Source organism: Lactuca saligna, chromosome 7 (genome assembly GCF_052625555.1).
Source record: "Lactuca saligna cultivar CGN05327 chromosome 7, ASM5262555v1, whole genome shotgun sequence".
In the NCBI taxonomy this organism is placed as follows: domain Eukaryota; kingdom Viridiplantae; phylum Streptophyta; class Magnoliopsida; order Asterales; family Asteraceae; genus Lactuca; species Lactuca saligna.
Genome location: NC_136423.1, coordinates 110,474,174 through 110,496,007, shown reverse-complemented (window position 1 = coordinate 110,496,007; position 21,834 = coordinate 110,474,174). Strand labels below are relative to the sequence as shown.

Genomic DNA, 21,834 nt, shown 5'->3' with positions numbered 1-21,834 from the left:
CGGCTCGAGCAGAAACAAGAGAGTATCGGGAAAGATACATGGCACTCGAAGAGAGAATGGTTGCAGCCGAACGCAAGTTGGCGGAACTTCAGGGCGCATCGACATCATCGCAGCCTCCGTCAAAGAAGGGTCGCAGTGATTAAAACTCGTTGCTATTCTCCCGTCTTGGTAGTAGAATTTTATGAGTACGCGTTGGTGCTACTCCTTGTATGTAGGTTGACTCTACGACTATGTGATTACGCTATTCAAAGGGCTTTTGTAATGCCAAAAAAAAAAAAAAAAAAAAAAAAAAAAAAAAAAAAAAAAAAAAAAACTACCTTTTGTAACGATATAATGCAGACCCCTATGAGGTCAAACTTTTCTCTCTAAACGTTATGTACTAAAAGTTATCAATGAAATTTGGCATGTGTTTTGTTTATTGAATGTTTGGCACTATACATCATAACAGGATCACACAAACAGTTTGCGAATAATTAAGTTATGATAAAATACAAGAGTGATGAAACCAGTAACACTCGACTCGTTATCACTATTGAAATCTTACCGACTGGTCATTTTTTTTCTTTATGTCAGAACCATGCCACCAAGGAAAAGACCAAGGCCTTCCAACAACCCAGTGCCGCCTCCACCACCACCTCCGCAGTTTGATCCTGCAATGTTCCAGGCTGCAGTGACGGCAGCCGTGGCGGCAGCAATGTCGCAAATGGGAACCCATGGTTCCGGCGGATCTGGATCCGGAGCTACCAATTCCGTTCATGGGGACAGCACGGGGCGTACGAGGGAGTGCACTTACAAAGATTTCATGAATGGCAAACCCGATCCTTTCAATGGAAGCGGGGGCGTCATCACACTGGTGCAATGGTTCGAAAGGACCGAGGCAGTTTTTGAAGTCTGCGCTTGTCCCGAAGCGAGCAAGGTCAAGTATGCGGCATTCACTTTCACTGGAAGAGCACTTACTTGGTGGAATGGCCGAGTTAAGTCACTTACTCCTGCAGTAGCTAACGCAATCAGCTGGGAGGATTTGAAAGCTCTAATGTTAAAGGAATACTGCCCGAGGGGCGAAATACAAAAACTTGAAGAAGAACTTTGGAACCTCAGGATGACAGGCACTGATCTTGAAACTTATACCGCCCGCTTCAACGACCTAGCACTCCTCTGTCCAACAATGGTCACTCCAGAAGAGAAGAAGGTGGAACGATATCTCTGGGGCCTATCATCCCAGATTCAAGATAGTGTCTTGGCCTCGAAACCCACTACCTTTGAGAGTGCCAAGGAATTGGCCCAACAACTTATAGATCACAGGGCTAGCCGTGGTACCGTGATAACCACCGACCTAACAAAAGGAGGGAACAACAAGAGGAAGTTCTGGGGTAATAAAGGGAAACAACCAACTCAGGGCCCAACCAAAAAGCAACCGATTGTTGCTGTTCGCGCCGCCACTACTGCTGTCGCTCCAGCGCCACCGAAACAATATGCAGGAACTCTTCCCAAGTGCAACAAGTGTAACTACCACCATAACGGTGCTTGTCGAGAGTTTCACTGCAATAACTGTAACAAAAAGGGGCACACTGCCCGATTCTGTAGAGCGACTACCCAACCCGCCACACAAGTCGCTACGACCGCCAACACTGGAGCAAGCCAAGCCTGCTATGGGTGCGGTGAAACAGGACACTTCAGGAGGAACTGCCCCAAGGCACGAGCCCCTAATGCTGGGGGTGTAGGGAGAGTCCTAACTTTAGGGCAGGGTGAAGCAGTCAAGGATCCCTCCGTGGTTACTGGTACGTTCCTCCTCAATAACTCTTATGCATGCGTACTTTTCGATAGTGGGGCAGAAAGGAGTTTCATAAGTCACCAATTCAAACATATACTTAAACAAAATTCTCAACCACTAGAAGATTCTTACATCGTAGAAATGGCAAATGGAAAGGTTGAGCGCGCTAATGATATTTACATAGGGTGTACTCTCACTCTAGACAACCATTTATTCAAAATTGACCTTATGCCGGTCACCATAAAAAGCTTCGATATAATCATTGGTATGGATTGGTTGAGCCTTCATCGTGCCGACATTCTATGTTACGAAAGGGCCGTCCGCCTCAATCTGCCGAATGGCAACATTCTCACCGTTTATGGCAATAAACCTAGTGCGAACCTACAAATCATCTCTTGTGTTAAAACCCAAAAGTACCTCCGAAAGCAATACCATGTTTTCTTAGCCCACATCGTAGACAAGAAGCAGGAGGTGAAGAACATCAAAGAAATCCCAGAAGTATGCAACTTCCCTGATGTTTTCCCAGACGATCTGCCTGGTGTACCACTCGCAAGACAAGTCGAATTTCGGATCGACTTAATCCCAGGAGCTACCCCCGTCGCCAGGGCTCCCTATCGCTTAGCACCGGCAGAAATGCAAGAACTATCCAGCCAATTGAATGAACTTTTGAGCAAAGGATTCATCAGGCCAAGCTACTCACCTTGGGGAGCACCAGTCCTATTTGTAAAGAAGAAGGATGGGTCTTTTCGCATGTGCATAGACTACCGAGAACTAAACAAACTCACTATCAAGAACCGTTATCCCCTACCCCGAATCGATGACCTCTTCGACCAGCTCCAAGGAGCCAGCTACTTTTCAAAAATCGACCTGAGGTCGGGCTATCATCAACTGCGAGTTCAAGAAGAGGATATCCCCAAGACGGCATTCAGAACTCGCTATGGGCACTATGAGTTTGTAGTGATGCCCTTCGGATTAACTAACGCACCCGCAGTATTCATGGATTTGATGAATCGAGTGTGTCGACCCTTCTTGGATAAATTCGTCATCGTATTCATCGACGATATCTTGGTCTATTCGAGGAGCGAAGAAGAGCACAGACATCACCTACGACTAGTTCTGGAGGTTTTAAGGACTGAGAAGCTTTACGCTAAATTCTCAAAGTGTGAATTTTGGCTCCGAGAAGTAGGATTCCTTGGCCACGTGGTAAGCAAAGAAGGAATACATGTGGACCCCTCGAAAATCAAAGCAATCGAAGATTGGTCAACACCTACAACGCCGACAGAAATCCGACAGTTTTTAGGGCTCGCAGGCTACTATCGAAGGTTCATACAAAACTTCTCCAAAATCGCTAAGCCTCTCACCATCTTGACTCAGAAAGGAGTGGTGTTCGAATGGGAAGATAAACAAGAAGCCGCCTTCCAGACACTAAAGCAAGCCCTATGCAGTGCACCAGTCTTGTCTCTTCCAGAAGGAACTGATGATTTTGTAGTGTATTGCGATGCTTCAAGTCAAGGCCTCGGCTGTGTGCTCATGCAAAGGGGAAAAGTCATCGCTTATGCATCAAGGCAACTGAAGACACACGAAGTTAATTACACAACCCACGACCTCGAATTGGGAGCTGTGGTGTTCGCCCTGAAGATTTGGAGGCACTACCTCTACGGCACCAAGTGCACCATCTTCACTGATCACAAAAGTCTTCAACACATTCTCAATCAGAAAGAACTAAACATGCGCCAAAGAAGATGGGTGGAATTACTGAATGACTACGAATGTGAAATTCGCTACCACCCGGGCAAGGCTAATGTAGTAGCCGACGCCTTAAGCAGGAAAGAATACTCGGGTCGCCGAGTAAAATCCCTAACCATGACCATCCACTCCCAACTGGCCACCCAGATCAAGGACGCCCAATTAGAAGCCCTGAAACCAGAAAACGTGGCAAGTGAAGCACTAAGGGGGATGGATAAAAACTTGGAAGTCAAAGGAGATGGAGCTCGTTATCTCATGAATCGAATCTGGACACCGAAGTTCGGTGGGTACCGAGACGTTGTAATGGACGAGGCCCACAAGACTCGATACTCCATTCATCCGGGGTCAGATAAGATGTATCTAGACCTCAAAGGGTTATACTGGTGGCCAAACATGAAGGCTGAAATTGCTACTTATGTGGGCAAGTGCCTCACCTGCGCCAAGGTCAAGGTGGAATACCAGAAGCCATCAGGACTACTTCAACAACCGGATATACCCGAGTGGAAGTGGGAGCGAATAACCATGGACTTCGTAACCAAACTGCCCAAGACATCAGGTGGGATGGATACCATATGGGTGGTTGTGGACAGATTGACCAAGTCCGCGCACTTCCTGCCAATAAAGGAAACAGACAAGATGGAAAAGTTGACCAGGACGTACATTAAGGAGATCGTGCGACTACATGGTGTACCAACATCCATTATCTCGGATCGAGATAGTAGATTCACCTCGCGTTTCTGGCAGTCCCTACAAAAGTCTCTGGGAACCAGGTTAGACATGAGTACGGCCTACCATCCACAAACGGACGGACAAAGCGAGAGAACCATTCAGACGTTGGAAGACATGCTGAGAGCCTGTGTGATAGATTTTGGTAAGGCATGGGATACTCATCTACCGCTTATCGAATTCTCTTATAATAACAGTTATCACACTAGCATTGGAGTCGCTCCATTCGAAGCTCTCTACGGCCGCAAGTGTAGATCACCACTGTGTTGGGCCGAAGTTGGAGATACTCAGCTAGCCAGAGGGCAAGTCCCTGATAGCACCCTTACGGGGCCGGAAATCATAAGGGAAACCACAGAAAAGATCGTTCAAATTCGGGAAAGACTAAAAGCGTCTCGTGATCGACAAAAGAGTTACGCGGATAAACGACGCAAACCTTTAGAATTCCAGGTCGGAGACCGGGTACTACTAAAAGTTTCCCCCTGGAAAGGGGTGATACGTTTCGGTAAACGGGGGAAACTAAACCCAAGGTACGTTGGTCCGTTCGAAATCCTTGCTAGGATTGGTCCTGTGGCATACAAACTCCGACTACCGCAAGAACTTAGTAATGTGCACCCTATCTTCCACGTGTCCAACTTAAAGAAGTGTCTGTCTGACGAGACACTCGTAATACCACTCGAAGAAATCGAAGTTAATGAGAATCTCCACTTCGTGGAGGAACCCGTCGAGATCATGGATCGAGAGATCAAGAGAACAAAACAAAGTCGCATTCCCATAGTGAAGGTTCGTTGGAACGCGAAACGAGGGCCTGAGTTTACCTGGGAACGTGAAGATCAAATGAAACAAAAGTATCCACATCTTTTCCCAAACCCTTGAAGTCCCAGTCGAATTTAAATTTCGGGACGAAATTCCCTCTAACGGGGGGAAGATGTGACAATCGTCAATCTTGAGCCAAGTCAAGTCATCAAGTCGAGCCGGTCAACTCTATTAAAACCTTGTGTATTAGGGTTAGTGTTATGTTCGTATTGTATAATTTGCTATGTTAATGGGAAAACATCACAGAAGAAAAGTTTGTGTTAAAAATTTCCTAAGCCTTCGCATCCCTTCGCATTTATCTCGTTAAAAACTACAATTTCATCATTTGATAACATTCCCCAATTCGCATTCTACCATGAAATACTTCGCATATTCATTCTTACACCCTTCGCATCCCTTCGCATTTATCTCGTTAAAAACTGCAATTTCATCATTTGATAACATTCCCCAATTCGCATTCTACCATGAAATACTTCGCATATTCATTCTTACACCCTTCGCATCCCTTCGCATTTATCTCGTTAAAAACTACAATTTCATCATTTGATAACATTCCCCAATTCGCATTCTACCATGAAATACTTCGCATATTCATTCTTACACCCTTCGCATCCCTTCGCATTTATCTCGTTCGCATTTTAAGCTAATTAATCGAATGCGATTCACAAAATTTTCATTTCCAGATGCGAACACAGTCTAGTTCTTGAACTCTAAACTTGCGTAATCAAAAATTTATATGTTGAACCCATATGCGAATATTAACCTAATTGACTTCAAATTGACTCATAGATGCGAACACTCGATTGTTTTACTTTCGCAAAATGAGCATCAACAACTCCACAATCGAGTATTAAATTCTTACAAACAACAATTTCATAGTCCTTGACTTCGCGTCTTTCTTCGCGAATCACCCTTCAATCATCAATCCAACTTCGCATTCAAGCAGTGTTATTGATTCTCAGTCACACGCAACCACCCCACACCCACTCTATGACCAGCCATACCTCCCCACCTTACCCATGTCACATCAATGTTCCCTTACACTCAAATTACCCTCCCTCCCACGTTTTTGAACTGGAACAAACGACCACACTCCTCATTTTCCCTCATTTCTCTCATTCCACTACGTATCAAACACCACTTTTTCTCTCAAACTCTTCTACACAAATTTTCGAGATCCAAGGCTGATTTCAAGTGTTCTTCCACACTTAGTAAGTAAAAATTCATCCTCCCTATTATTATTTCACTTCATTCTACTCAAATCTTTGGTTGCTTACACAAACTCCCTAACTATGATGTTAGATTCTCGAAAACCTTCAAGGCATCTCCAAGTGTTCTTGAATTAAACACTTCCATTCTTCAACAATCATCTTCTGAAATCACTCGAGGTGAGTTCATACCCCTATATTTTCATGATTTCTCAAGTTTCTAGGGGGTGAATACAAGTTAAAACACTAAGAACATATCAAAACCTCTCTAACAGCCTTCATCAGAAAAGTTCAACTCCATTCACGGACTGTTTTGGACATCTTAAACATTTTTGTTTTCAAAACTGTACAAGGTGCAAATAGATCAAGTTTTTAGCTTTAAAATGGTTACTTGCACATCTCCATGCGATTTTTCTACAATTTATGGTGATTTTTACAAAACTGCCTATCATTTCAAACAACAATCCGGACCAGTCTGCGATTTTGGACTTTTTCAGCCAAGTTAGAGGTCATTATAAATTGTAATAAAAATTATGACCAAACTAGACCCATTTTGTGAACTCTCAGAATTTACGGATCTAGTTTTCGACTTCGTATGATTTTTCTACGATTTTTCCAAAACAGGGCAGAATTGCTAAATTTTGCCAACAGCATGTAAATATCATAACACTTTGTATTATGTTGAGCAAAGTGTATAACTACAAGTTTTAGTATTTGAATGTGTTTCGTTGTTAGTTTATCATTATGAACTGAAAATATATACATTCATATTAAATATTATTCATTCATTTTGGAACACGTAATATTAAACTATAACAAAAATAGTTTGATAAATTCATAACACTAATACTTTTCTATAAGGAATTCATACACATTACGTACATTTTAGATAAACTATAATAGGTATAGTTTATGATACATCACTCAACGCACTCGTACAAAACGGGTACATCCATACAAGAAAGATTTATATTCACACACATTTCACGTAAACTCGTTAACCTATGCTGTGAGACATTCTCTCTCCCCGTACGTCCGAGTGCGGGATATAATTCCTGGTAGTTATAATCAGAATCTCCTTGAGGGAGAACGTGATACTTGTATATAGATCTATATTGGGTTTGACACCCCACACCTCGCTGCTAGCTACAGTAGGACCTGCAGGTCTACGGGTGACAAATGTCATTTCATTTTCGCGACGCCTGAGAAACGTTGTGGCAGGTTCACATAGTCACAGTATGATTATAGCGACTCACTTAGGGGGTTAACAATTCAAGAAGTTTACGGGGTTTCATAAAAACCGAAGTAGGTTTTTGGTTGATAAAAGAAATTTACTTTCCATAACATTTTAAATCTCACAACATTTCTACTAAGAAACGATGTTTTCTCATACGCTCTAGTCTTTGGTTATATGGCTACATTTCCTGGATTTCTAGGGAAATATTGGATTTTCCTGAAACAAACGCGACATTTTCATGTGAAATATCTCCACTAAGTTTAAAAATAAAAGCTTATGAACTCACCAACCTTTGTGTTGACGCTTTTCAAACAACTTGTATTCACAGGAAAACACTAATCAAGTTATCAAGTGCTTTTGAGGATGGGACGTTAAGGCGTCAAACTTTTCACATTTTGACAACATATTGTAATTGATTTTGAAACATGTAATTCATACAAGTGATGTAACTTTTTCAATTATATATATGTTGGTTGTGTTTGCTTAAATTACTATTAAAATTGTGGTTATGATGCTATACATGAAGTCCTCCACCCCCGGACGTTTCCGCCATCCTTGGTTTGGGGGTGTGACACCAACTTATCCTTCCTCTTTACCATTGGATCAAATGTAACACCCCGTTTCCAAAAGAAACTCTAAAATCGGAAGATGTGTTTTAAATATTATCTTATTCTGATTTATGTTTATATTTAAATTTTTTTAGTGAAAAGTGTGTAGTGGACATTATATTTGGTGTTGGAGGTTTAAATATTATCTTTACCATTGGGTCAAATGTAACCCCCCCCCCCTTTCGTTCCTTTCCACTGTTACATTGCCAAACATCGTAGTCGCCGTCCGCTGCCATCATCCACCGCCACCAGCCACCATGGAAGGTGGTTGTGTGTGTGTGTATGTGTTGCTAAGTGTTAGGTGTGTGTTGTTGTCATGTGTTTAGTGTGTTGTATGTAGTTTCTCTTGGTTGAATTTTATTTCAAGAAGGCCACCACCACCATAGTGAGGTGGTTGATGCCGCCACGTGCCACCATAATGGTGGTTGCACGTATGTGATTATTTTAGTGTAGTGTGTGTGTGTGTGTGTGTGTTTATTTTGGATATTTTTGTTGTAAATTGTAAAAAAGGAATGATCGAAAGAAATTGAAAACCACCACCTTAGGGTGGTGGTTGCCGTCTCCTGCCGCCACCGGGCGCCGAGTCGGGTGGCGGTGTGCCTCGTTTGTATGGCGGCCTACTAGTAGGAGTTCGTAATAGATAATTGTCTGCGTGATAATTATTTTATATGCCACTACCTGTTATGTTTTATGTGCTAGCATGATATGACATTATGTGATAGTAGTAGTAAAAGGGAATAGTCCTCGGCTATCGATCGATAAGGCCAAAGGGGTAGCCAAGTATCCGGATATGCTAGACAATATGTTTATGTTTTTTTAATGTTATTATGTGGTAGCAGTAGGGGTGAAATAGTGACCGTAACCGGTTGAGATACACCGGAGGGTAGGTCGGGCACCTATATATGCCTACCAGGGTAGGTCGGGCACCGAGATATGCCTGACAGGGTAGTCCGGGCACCCAGATATGCTTGGCAGTATGTGATTTGTATAGTATGTGGTATGATGGGGGGAACTCACTAAGCTTCATGCTTACAGTTTACAGTTTTCGTTTCAGGTACTTTGTTTCAAAGGAAAGGAGTCGGCTTGATCGCAACGCATCACACCATGTTTTCTGCACACGAGATCTTTGGGATTACACTCTGATATGGTTTTATGATACTATGTTTTGATTATTTACACTTTGGTTTTGACATGAGATATTATTATGAATGTTTTTATACTAATTTGTTTTATAATAACCTAATCAAAAATGAAAATTTTGGCCTGTATTTTTTGGATGTTACAAGTTGGTATCAAAGCCTTGGTTTGATGGATTCAGGCACACTCTCGGGTGTGTCTGAACTCAAACTAAGGACTTGGTATGGAAATTTAAAAAAGGAAAATCATTTTCTAAAAAGAGTTTTAAAAAGAATTTAAAAAGAGAAAAATGGAATTTTGAAAAGAACAAGGTGTGTGATGCGTGCAATCAGCTGAGCTCAAGTAAGTTTTCCCCAAGATACCCATACATGTTATGATATGTTAGGTTATGATCTGATTATGAGAACTGAATGCTAAATTAGGGCTAAAGATCTAGGAAGTATGCCTTATATGCTTATTATATGTGCTTGTAGACTTGCATGCTAGTACTAATCAGTCAGTAATAGGATAGCCTGTTTAGGTTATGCCTGATTGTATGAGCCTCGGAATTGCATGTACATTTTCCTGATTAGAGGATAGAAAGGTTTGATTGGAATATGATGGTTAGATTTTCCATTGTCTGAATGTTGCTTGCTTTGTGCTTTGTGGGACTCCTAGTAATGTGACCTAGCTATTAAGTGAATATGCCAAGTAACATTTGGCACGTGCCGGATAATCTCATAGTGATATATTTGACCTTATTACGTAGCTCTCGTTTGATTTTAACCGTTAAAGGGATGAGTCTTTTACTCGAAGGATTATCTGATCTCTGTTGCATGTGGCTGTATTCATAAGGTAGCTAGTTGACAATATCGGGAATCTTTCAGCAGCTGAGGATTGGGTGAGTTCGGGAACCTAGGAAAGCCTAGGATATGCTTAATGGATTAGTAGTGAGGCTCAGTGAGACTTAGGTGTACCAGTTTGAGGAAGTGACTTGGAATATTCGGGAGGATTGCTGTGAAAACTATGGATAGGTTTGGAAGGTAGTATTAGGCCCGTACTACTAAAAGCACAGGATCCATACTCGAATTGGTGAGAGTCTTGGAGAATCTGAAAAGCTTCGGGGAGAAGTTTATGACATGGTTTGGGGACAAAGGATGTTTCAGTTGTTGCAGCTTAGCCATTGGCAAGCGAGCTAGTGAGCATGACAGGGTGTTAGACCCTGAAGGATATGATTTCCAAGATGTTGCAGATGCAAGATCGATTTGGATCACATTGAGAATAGGGGTTCGTGCCAGGTGTGTATAGTAGAGGATTTCAGGAAGAGACCTATGACTTCTAATCATTGGGTGAAAGGACAGCAAGTCCGGAGTCAGCACAGCATGTACGAGAAAATGCACAAGGGGGTTTGTCACTCCAAGGGTTTAAGCTACTACAAGTGTGGCAGGGTTGATCATGTCAGCTGAAGGTGATTAGTATTCCTCCAAATGTTGCAGGAATGTTATCTTCTTCTGCTGATAGAGGAATGCTGGGGATACGTATCGCTTTGGGATTGTGACTGAATTTAGATAAGTTAGATCTTGAGTCGGTTTTCTGTTAGTGTTTGGGTTGTCAAGCATCATATATGCCATCCTACATGCCGAAAAGTCCTTAATGAACCCACAGCGGGACGTACCTTGCGGAGCGGGTTCCGCGTATACCGTTATCATTATGGATCTTTGTTGAGATTTGTGCATGAGTATTGTTTGGTAGATCCTTTGTTAGGGTTAGAGTGATAGTTCTCCAGTGAAGTTAGCGTTCAGGGATTCTATCATTGGTCAGGCGTGGTCGACAATTATCTGTGGATGAACTTTGGAGTTCAAGGCACTACTGTTTCTAGGACAGAACTAGTAACATGAATAGGGTAGTGTTAGCTGCAAGTATTAGATGCATAAGTGGTTGGTCATCGTATGTTCAAGAGGATTGTATTTTCGCATGGGTTGTATACAGATAGAGTTCGGTGGTGCTGCGAGATTGGAAGTGGGAATGAGGAATCGTTAGCCAAAGTGAAGATTAGAGCCTGTAGTTGTCAGCATGGGAGGTGGATTGAGGGAGGTTTCGTTTGTGACCTTTTTAAGTGTCCGTCTTTGCAATGTGAGGTCTGTAAACCCCGTTAAGCCATGTTTTAAGGCCCCACACACTCCCAATGAGTGTGCAATAGTGTTTATCGCTTTGGTTCAATGATTAGCATTTTCACGGCTATGGAAATTTAAACATACAAATTTTCCAATGATGTTTTCTCATTAAAATAGTGAGTTGTTTAGTAAATACACAATGTAAACCCTAATATACAAGGGCTAATTGGGTCGTCTGGTTTGACTTTTTGACTTTGACTTGACCCGAATTTGACTATTATCACACCCTGCTTACTATATCTATACCACCAATTGGCAGGTCCACTGCCTTTTGTGTGATTAATTTAAAATTTAGAAGCAAGAATAAAACTTGCTGGTTTAACTTAACGCCCGTAGATTCGGGCAAGTCAATTTAGAGACGATAGGCATCAAAAATGAATTTTTGATGAAAGATTATTTAAAATGAATAATCTTAACTAAGTTATAGTATATGTTACAAGGTTTTCGTACATATAAAGAACGCTGAAATCCGAGTTATAACGAAGAAGTTATGACCTGTCGAAGTTTCGCGACAAAACCGGCACGACACAGCGCAACGTAAAAAGTGAATTTACGTTAGAGCGATATTTAGCCTTAGAAATCTAAATGAAAGTCGTAGAATACGTTAAACCATGAGCGTGCATAAAAAGAACGCCCAAATCTGACTTCGTATGAGGAAGTTATGATTTTTCGAAGTTTCGACTTAGCAGTATGCAGCCTAAATGCTCGATTTGAGACCGAGCGGTTTTTATCCGAAACAATCTAAATGAGAATTGAATATCTCATTAATTGTAGTAAAACGATAAAAAGATAGGCGAAAACGTACGTCGAATGAAGAAGTTATGATTTTATAACGGAGTTTTCCTGTCCCGGCCTACTAAAAAAAATAATAAAAACAAAGTCAAAATTAGTCGACGGAGTCTAAACGAAAGTTGTAGATCGTAGTCTCACCTACACGTGGATATAAATAACGTCGAAAACGGAGTTCGTATGAGGAAGATATGAATTTTTGAAGTTTATTTAATAATTTCGATATTTAATTTAAATAAAAATTGGCCGATATTATCCATGGAGGGAGTCAGCGACCTTATCGTCGTTACGCCCTACGCAATGAAATTTACGCCCCGCGTAAATCGGGCTTTAGCCCCCTATAAAAGGAAGTCGAGTGCAGCCGATTCAGTTGCTCATTTCTTCCCGTTTTCTCGCGTTTTTGCATCGTTTTTCGTGCAAGAAATATCCCGAAGCCCCGGTATCATTCCCAAGCCCCGAAGCAAGTCCCGGGGCCCCGAAGATCCAAAGAAGTGCAATTCCCGAGCCGAAGCTCTGCCCGCGAGGAGTCCGGTTTTTGTGAAGATCTTCCAGATCTACCGAAGAATACTACTTCTACAAGCCGTAGTACTGTCCGATCATCTTCTGATCAAGTGAGTGTGTGGTTACTTTATTCTAACGCATAATTATGAAGTATTTTATACGAAATACGTGTTATGTGTATATATGTTGTTGTTTATACGTGTGAGTATGTGATCACTTTCTTCAAACATGTATATATATATATATATATATATATATATATATATATATTAAGTATTTGCTATGAAATACGTGCTATGTGTTTATATATTGTTGTTTATTTAAGATGAGTCTGGAATGGATGCTTTATATAGGTATTAAATGAGCTAATATGTATATGTATTTTATATCTACAAATATGTTGGGTGGAACATGGGTAAATGAATTAGATGATGTGTGATGATAATTAGGTGATGAGAAATAGGTGATGATAATTAGGTGATGAGAAATAGGTGATGATAATTAGGTGATGAGAAATAGGTGAGGAGAAATAGGTGATGATAAATAGGTGATGTGAGATGAGAGGAGATACCATAACCTTGACCGGCGAGGTGGCAATTTGGCGATATAGTCATCTACTAGAGTATAGATGGCGACCACGGACTATTCTAGATGACCCCGTGGAAACACCAGCAGGCTCATAACCTGTAGGTGATGAATTACGAGTCGAGACGATGTTGTGGCTACGTATTCATGCGATGATACTCTAACCCTTACTTTGAATTACAAGTCCAGGCGATGTTGTGGCTATGTATTCATGCGATGATAGTCTAACCCTTATTATGACTTACTAGTCCAGGCGATGTTGTGACTACGTATTCATGCGATGATCCTTAGGAAAATGTCCTTAGGAACAAACATACAAGGAAATGTGATGTAAGGAGATGAGAGGTAAATACGATGTAGGAGATGACCCTTAGGATAATTCCTTAGGGAAGGTACTTAAGAAATAAATGGAGATAACGGGGATGGGTAATTGGGTTGATTGTTTGATGATTGAATATAATAATTATATTATTGTGGGTTGAAAACCCTATATGCTCACCAGGCTCCCAAGCCTGACCCACTCAGTTTAATTGTATCACAGGTATCGATACGAAGCTGCTTTGCACTGAGAGATTAAAGGAGATGTAAATCTTTAGTGTAATTGAATGTTAGTTCTATTTATGCTTATATGTCTTTATCAGAACATTACATCCCGAGGTTTTATTATTAAATGAAAATACATTCTCTTTGAGAAATGTATTGATAAGTTATTATTATATCTTGTTTTGGGAACAAATTCTGCAACTGTTTTCTTTAAAAGATTAGTCTGATTTTATAAAACAAAGCATAAACAAATCGGTCTTTTCTGGCCGTGAAAATAGGGATGTCACAGTTGGTATTAGAGCATTAGTTTAAGCGAACTAGGAAATTGTAGGAAATTTCTAGACTTAAACTTAGAATGCTAAGTAATGATTGTGAGGAGTGTGTCTAAAATATGTTAGGTAGTACACCTAAATTGACACAAGCACTAGTTTATTTTAGGAGTGATGCCTAAAATGCTTTTATGTGCCAAATGTTATATGTTGCCATATATGATATTATTTGTTCGGATCTATGGTCCGTTGCCGACCGGATCTTGAAACCTTATGTGTGTAGGATTCTAAGCGTACGTCTATGATATTAGAACTAGCATGTAAACGTTTCGGAGTGATAAGGATGATTTGAATATCTATCGTGAATAAGGATCTAATTTCACCTTATTCGGTGTATAGATCAAAAATGACAAGAACCAGGAGTGGAGCTGGAAACGTGAATGAAAATAGGAATCAACCAACTGTGGTTGAGCGAGTGGATGTTGTAGCAGCAACACCTGAACAAATTACAATGGCTGGAGTGCGAACCATGATTCAAGCCATGATGGCTGAACAAAAGGAGGAAATGAGACAATTTTTGCTGAACAACAGGAGTGAACCCTCCATACCAGTTGAACAACTTGAGCTGAATGAGGGGCAGTCGAAAGAAGGGAACTATAGTGGGACCATTGGTCAAGCCAACCCACCAATAGTTCGCCGAAACAATCAGGATGGAGACAATGATGGACGTGGATGCAAGTACAAGGATTTCATGGCATCCAAACCACCATGTCTTTCTGGGAGCCCGACACCGGTGCAAGTCATGGACTGGATCTCCGAGATGGAGACAATGTTTGAAAGTTGTGAGTGTAGCAACAGACAGAAGACCGCTCTTGCAATCTCTCTGTTAAAATTTGGAGTACTGAGCTGGTGGAAGTTACTGACTGGTTCAATGCCCAAGGGGGAAGCTAGCAAGATGTCTTGGGAAGAGTTCGTGGAGCAAATGAAAATGCAATACTGCTCTGAGCAGGATCTTCTGGAAATCAACAATGAGTTCCAGAATTTAAAGAAGGGAAAATTGAGCATCACTGAATACGCTACAATCTTTACGGAGAAGATGAAGCTTATTCCATACCTAATTCCAACTGAACTAACAAGTTTGCCAATAGATTACCAGCAGACTTTGGTCCAATAGTCAAGCAAGCAACCACTCTGAAAGCCGCCATCTGGGCAGCCAAGAATGTTGAGACCCAAATAAGGGAAAAGGGTCTAGAGAGAATTGAAGTTGGAGGGAAAAGGAAACATGAGGGATCTTCAATGATCGACAAAGAAACCAAACTCTCGAAATCTGGAGGAAAAGATGAAACCAAGTGGTGTGAAAAGTGCAAGAAGAAGCACTTTGGAAGATGCGATGGAGAAGTGACTTGCTATAAGTGTGGTAGGATCGGTCACTATTCCAGAGATTGTATGTTCGACAATAGGAAGTGTTACGAATGTGGAGATGGTGGTCATATTTCGAAGAACTGCCCAAAGAAGGACAAAGCTGCAAAGAAAAATGTATCGCTACAGCCAAGGTCATTCCACATGATCCTCGACGAAGCAAATCAAGGATGAGGATTTTATATCCAACGATCAAGTTATGAAGTAACAGTGTGAATAGTAACTTATGATGTAGCCTATTAGAGGTATAGTATAGGGTGAACTTGAACTTTTGTGTAATAGTTTCAAGAATTAATATAAAACCTGGTTTTGTTATCTGGTGTGTTGAATGATTATATAATTTATGTATGGTGACTTGGTTAACTACGAGACAATACTTGGGACGAGTATGAGTAGGTGTGAATGGTAGTAGAGATCTATACTACCGGAAGCACATGACTCGCACTTGGATCAGGGAAAGTCGAAAGGTTACCAAGAAGCTAGTAATTGATTTCGTTTTATTCAAGTTTGTCATTACCCTTGTTTCAGTAATGGCTAGTGGGATGATGGTTATTCCGACCCTAGTGGTCATATTAAATTGAGTCCGACTACGATGAGAGGTCATCGGGACTCGACCCATCGATTAGTTAAAATAGATAAATGAATGTATTTACCCTAAGAAGAAGAAGGAGTCCACGATAAGGATTTCTTTTTGTAACTTTAAGATTTCGATTGAAAGTCCAACATAGTACGAAGAGTAGATGCAGGATTAAGGATCAAGGTTATTACTTAGGATGGAGAGATAACTTATGGATTCAGTATACGAATCGTATTTCGTTAATGATTCCGGGATGTAATCATCCTAAGGGGGAGATAATTGTAACACCCGTAGATTCGGGCTAGTCAATTTAGAGACGATAGGCGTCAAAAATGAATTTTTGATGAAAGATTATTTAAAATGAATAATCTTAACTAAGTTATAGTATATGTTACAAGGTTTCTGTACATATAGAGAACGCCGAAATCCGAGTTATAACGAAGAAGTTATGACCTGTCGAAGTTTTGCGACAAAACCGGCACGACACAGCGCGACGTAAAAAGTGAATTTACGTTAGAGCGATATTTAGCCTTAGCAATCTAAATGAAAGTCATAGAATACGTTAAACCATGAGCGTGCATAAAAAGAACGCCCAAATCTGACTTCGTATGAGGAAGTTATGATTTTTCGAAGTTTCGACTTAGCTGTATGCAGCCCGAATGCTCGATTTGAGACCGAGCTGTTTTTAGCCGAAACAATCTAAATGAGAATTGAAGATCTCATTAATTGTAGTAAAACGATAAAAAGATAGGCGAAAACAGACGTCGGATGAAGAAGTTATGATTTTATAACGGAGTTTTCCTGTCCCGGCCTACTAAAAATAAATAATAAAAATAAAGTCAAAATTAGCCGACGGAGTCTAAATGAATGTTGTAGATCGTAGTCTCACCTACGTGTGGATATAAAGAACGTCGAAAGCGGAGTTCGTATGAGAAAGATATGAATTTTTGAAGTTTATTTAATAATTTCGATATTTAATTTAAATAAAAATTGGCCGATATTATCCATGGAGGGAGTCAGCGACCTTATCGTCGTTACGCCCTGCGTAATGAAATTTACGCCCCGCATAAATCGGGCTTCAGCCCCCTATAAAAGCAAGTCGAGTGCAGCCGATTCAGTTGCTCATTTCTTCCCGTTTTCTCGCATTTTTGCATCGTTTTTCGTGCAAGAAATATCCCGAAGCCCCGATATCATTCCCGAGCCCTGAAGCAAGTCCCGAGGCCCCGAAGATCCCGAGAAGTGCAATTCCCGAGCCGAAGCTCTGCCCGCGAGGAGTCCGGTTTTTGTGTAGATCTTCCAGATCTACCGAAGAATACTACTTCTACAAGCCGTAGTGCTGTCCGATCATCTTCTGATCAAGTGAGTGTGTGGTTACTTTCTTCTAACGCATAATTATGAAGTATTTTATACGAAATACGTGTTATGTGTATATATATTGTTGTTTATACGTGTGAGTATGTGATCACTTTCTTCAAACATATATATATATATATATATATATATATATATATATATTAAGTATTTGCTATGAAATACGTGCTATGTGTTTATATATTGTTGTTTATTTAAGATGAGTCTGGAATGGATGTTTTATATTGGTATTAAATCAGCTAATATGTATATGTATTTTATATCTACAAATATGTTGGGTGGAACATGGGTAGATGAATTAGATGATGTGTGATGATAATTAGGTGATGAGAAATAGGTGATGATAATTAGGTGATGAGAAATAGGTGATGATAAATAGGTGATGTGAGATGAGAGGAGATACCATAACCTTGACCAGCGAGATGGCAATTTGGCGATGTAGTCATCTACTAGAGTATAGATGGCGACCACGGACTATTCTAGATGACCCTGTGGAAACACCAGCAGGCTCATAACCTGTAGGTGATGAATTACGAGTCAAGGCGATGTTGTGGCTACGTATTCATGCGATGATACTCTAACCCTTACTATGAATTACGAGTCCAGACGATGTTGTGGCTATGTATTCACGCGATGATAGTCTAACCCTTATTATGACTTACTAGTCCAGGCGATGTTGTGACTACGTATTCATGCGATGATCCTTAGGAAAAAGTCCTTAGGAACAAACATACAAGGAAATGTGATGTAAGGAGATGAGAGGTAAATACGATGTAAGAGATGACCCTTAGGATAATTCCTTAGGGAATGTACTTAAGAAATAAACGGAGATAACGGGGATGGGTAATTGGGTTGATTGTTTGATGATTGAATATAATAATTATATTATTGTGGGTTGAAAACCCTATATGCTAAACAACATACAAATCCTAATATGGCATTTCCTAGGTTCTTTTAGAAATTCTCAATTCAACCGCCCTGCTATCTGGGGCGAAGGTAATTAAATACAAGAGTGGGCCATGGTCAACCCTAATAACTTGAGGATACATATATATTATATATATAATATAAATTTTTTTCGTGAATACAAGTTTCGGGCTACAGTGGCCTACTAACCGTCTGCAAAAGTATGTTTAGTTCCTTTTTTTTTCATTGAGCAGCAAATTCATTTAAATTAGGTAAACTAGGGAAATGCTTTTTGCCGGCAATTTCTTATATCAATTAATTAACCTTTTCAAACTCTATTAGATTATCGTTCGTCGTTTCAATTTCTTATAGCAATAAAACGCTTCAAAGTTTAATCTTCAATTCTCCATAGTGTCACCAGGTTTGTATTATTATTTCTTTTTTTATCTTAATTAATCAATTTGTTTTAGTTATATCATATATAATTTTTAATTGACTTAATTCTCATCAATTTAACATTGAGGTTTGCATTGATTTTACATTTTTTTTATCGTATATTTGTATGTATTTTATAAATTTGGTTGTTAACTGTTGCTATGAAATAGTTATATGAATATTTGTATTATGTGTTATTGTATTACATATAAGTTTGATTTGTATACAAATATAAGATTATGTTTGTAATTGAATTTTTCTGTGATTAGTGAATTTCGTTGAACAATGGGAACAAAGCAAAAAAGATTGGATTCATTTTCCACGCGTAATGTTTTACCAAGAGGCGAAGAGAAAAACACATCATCATCATCATTATCGGTTGGGAAAACTCAATCACCTCAAGAATATGATAACCCTCTACCATCTTCAATAGCTAAAAGCCCTGCATCATCTTCAACAGTTGAGAATCCTACCTTTTGTTCTATTGAACATGATCCTAGCCTACGCTTACCTATATGGAAATATGCAGCCAATATGAAGGATGAAATCAGACGAGCATACTTAAGATCGGGGCCACATCAACCTGTGTTCCCTAAATATCCTCCATCTGGGTCAAAAAGTCATCCACGACGTTTTCAGTCTAAATGGTATTCCGAATTTCCTTGGCTTGAGTATTCTAAAACTAAAGATAAAGCATATTTTTGTAATTGCTATATTTTTCTTGAAGAATCAAATACACATAATGGTCATGATGCATTTACAACCAATGGTTTTAAAAACTGGAACAAAGTTAAAGGGAAACATTGTTCATTTAAGAAACACATTGGAGATATACCAAACTCTCAACATTATAATGTTATGCAATTTTGTGATACTTTGATGAATCAATCAGTACATATTGATAAAGTGATGCAAAAACAGTCTGCTGATCAAATTGAAAAGAATAGGCTATGGGTGAAAACATCAATAGATGTTGTCCGTTTTCTTTCATTTCAGGGGATTTCTTTTAGAGGGAATGATGAGAAAATTGATTCAAAAAATTGTGGCAACTTCATTGAGTTAATCAAGCACATAGCTTCTTACAATGAAGAGGTTGCAGGTGTCGTTTTAGAAAATGCACATGGAAACGCGAAATACACTTCACCTGAGGTTGAAAAAGAAATTTTACATGTTTTTGCTGAGAAAATACGAAAAAAGATAGTTGAAGATAATTGTGATTCTAAATACTGCATAATCGTGGATGAGGAAAGTGGTGAAAGTAAGAAAGAACAAATGGCCTTTTTTCTTAGATATGTTGACAAGAAAGGTTACGTACAAGAACAATTTTTTGATCTTGTCAGTGTCAAAGATACATCATATTCCACTTTGTATTCTTCTATATGTGAAACTCTTACTTCATATGAGCTTGTTGTTGAGAATCTTCGTGGACAGGGGTATGATGGAGCAAGCAATATGTGTGGTGAATGGAAGGGATTACAAGCATTATTCCTTAAGGATTATCCATGTGTTTATTATATACATTGTATGGCTTATCGGTTACAACTTGCGTTGGTTGCAGCAGCTAGAGAAGTAAGCTTTATACATGCATTTTTCCAAAATTTATCTTTCATTGTGAATGTCATAGGTGCTTCTTGTAAACGCCAAGATGAGCTACAAGCTGCTCAAGCTGAAGAAATTGCAGAATTGTTAAAATCTGGTGAAATTAATACGGGTAAAAGGGCTAATCAAATTGGTACTTTAAAGCGTGCCGGAGACACTCGTTGGAGCTCACATTTTACTTTTATTAGTAGTCTTCTTCGGATGTATAATCCAAATTGTACGGTTTTGAACACATAAAAAAGTGGGCTCTAATTATAAAACAAAAGGTCATGCTAGTATCACGTTAAAGAGAATGACATCTTTTGAATTTGTTTTCATTTTACATATGATGAAACAAATTTTGGGAATTACTGGTACTCGTTGTCAAGCTTTACAACAAAAATCTCAAGACATCATAAGTGCAATCACGTTGGTCTCCCATACAAAGAAACAGATTGAAACCCCTAGAGATAATGAATGGGCAACTTTTCTTGATGGTGTCGTTAAGTTTTATAAGAACCATGATATTGATATTCCTGAATTCAAAGATCCTTATTTTGATAGGAGAAGCAACAGGAAGGGAGGTCATATTACTATTGAGCATCATTATTATTTTGATATATTTAATGAACCTATTGATTTTCAGTTACAGGAAATTGATACAAGGTTCAATGAAAGAGTTGTAGAGATTTTAGAACTTAGTCTTGCTTTGAATCCAAAGGAGGGATATAAACGCTTCAATTCTGATTCTATTTGCAAACTTGTAAAAAATATTATTATCTTGATTTCACAGAACAGGAAATAGATGCTCTAAAATTTCAGTTGAAGCACTTTGAAGCTTATGTGAAGGACCATCCATTTTTGGGAAAGTTGTCCTCTATTGTTGAAGTATGTCAAGGCTTGGTAGAGACAGGGAAAGCAAGTCATTACTATCTTGTTGACAGATTGATTCGGCTTGTGTTGACCCTTCCGATGTCTACTGCGACTACTGAGCGTGTATTTTCCGCCATGAAAATTGTAAAGAATAGACTGCATAACAAGATGGATGATGATTTTATTGCTGATAGTCTAGTTCTTTACATAGAGAAAGATATCGCTAAGAATTTTAGTTTAGACTCTATTTTAGATGATTTTTATGATGTAAGAGAGTGTCGTGTGCAACTAAAATGAACAATTTACTTTAAAAATGCATACATTGTTACATTTTATTATTATTTGAAGTATTTTGCTACTTGTTGTACAACTAAAATGAACAATTTACCAAAACTAACACCGATGATTACCCTATGCGTGCAAGTTGTACACAAAATGGGATGATATACACTGTCGAATAATGATTCTATCTAAATCCACAACCAAACAAGGAACAGTAAATGACGCTAAACTGATCATTATAGGGATATATGAACCTAATCGTATACAACTTTTAAATCATACACATAGTAATTAACTGAGTCGATAT

At 39.4% G+C, this 21,834-nt stretch overlaps 2 protein-coding genes across 2 annotated transcripts; both read left to right on the top strand.

Annotated features, from left to right (window-relative positions):
* The first annotated feature begins 19,079 nt into the window (after positions 1–19,079).
* On the top strand, positions 19,080–20,630 carry LOC145007146 (uncharacterized). The gene has a single exon (XM_078966129.1). The coding sequence runs from the start codon at positions 19,080–19,082 to the stop codon at positions 20,628–20,630; it is 1,551 nt and encodes a 516-aa protein (XP_078822255.1).
* A 55-nt stretch (positions 20,631–20,685) lies between these two features.
* Positions 20,686–21,542, top strand: LOC145007144 (uncharacterized). Its single transcript, XM_078966128.1, has 2 exons — positions 20,686–21,135; positions 21,195–21,542. The coding sequence occupies exons 1-2, from the start codon at positions 20,686–20,688 to the stop codon at positions 21,540–21,542; spliced, it is 798 nt and encodes a 265-aa protein (XP_078822254.1).
* The last annotated feature ends 292 nt before the right edge of the window (positions 21,543–21,834 follow it).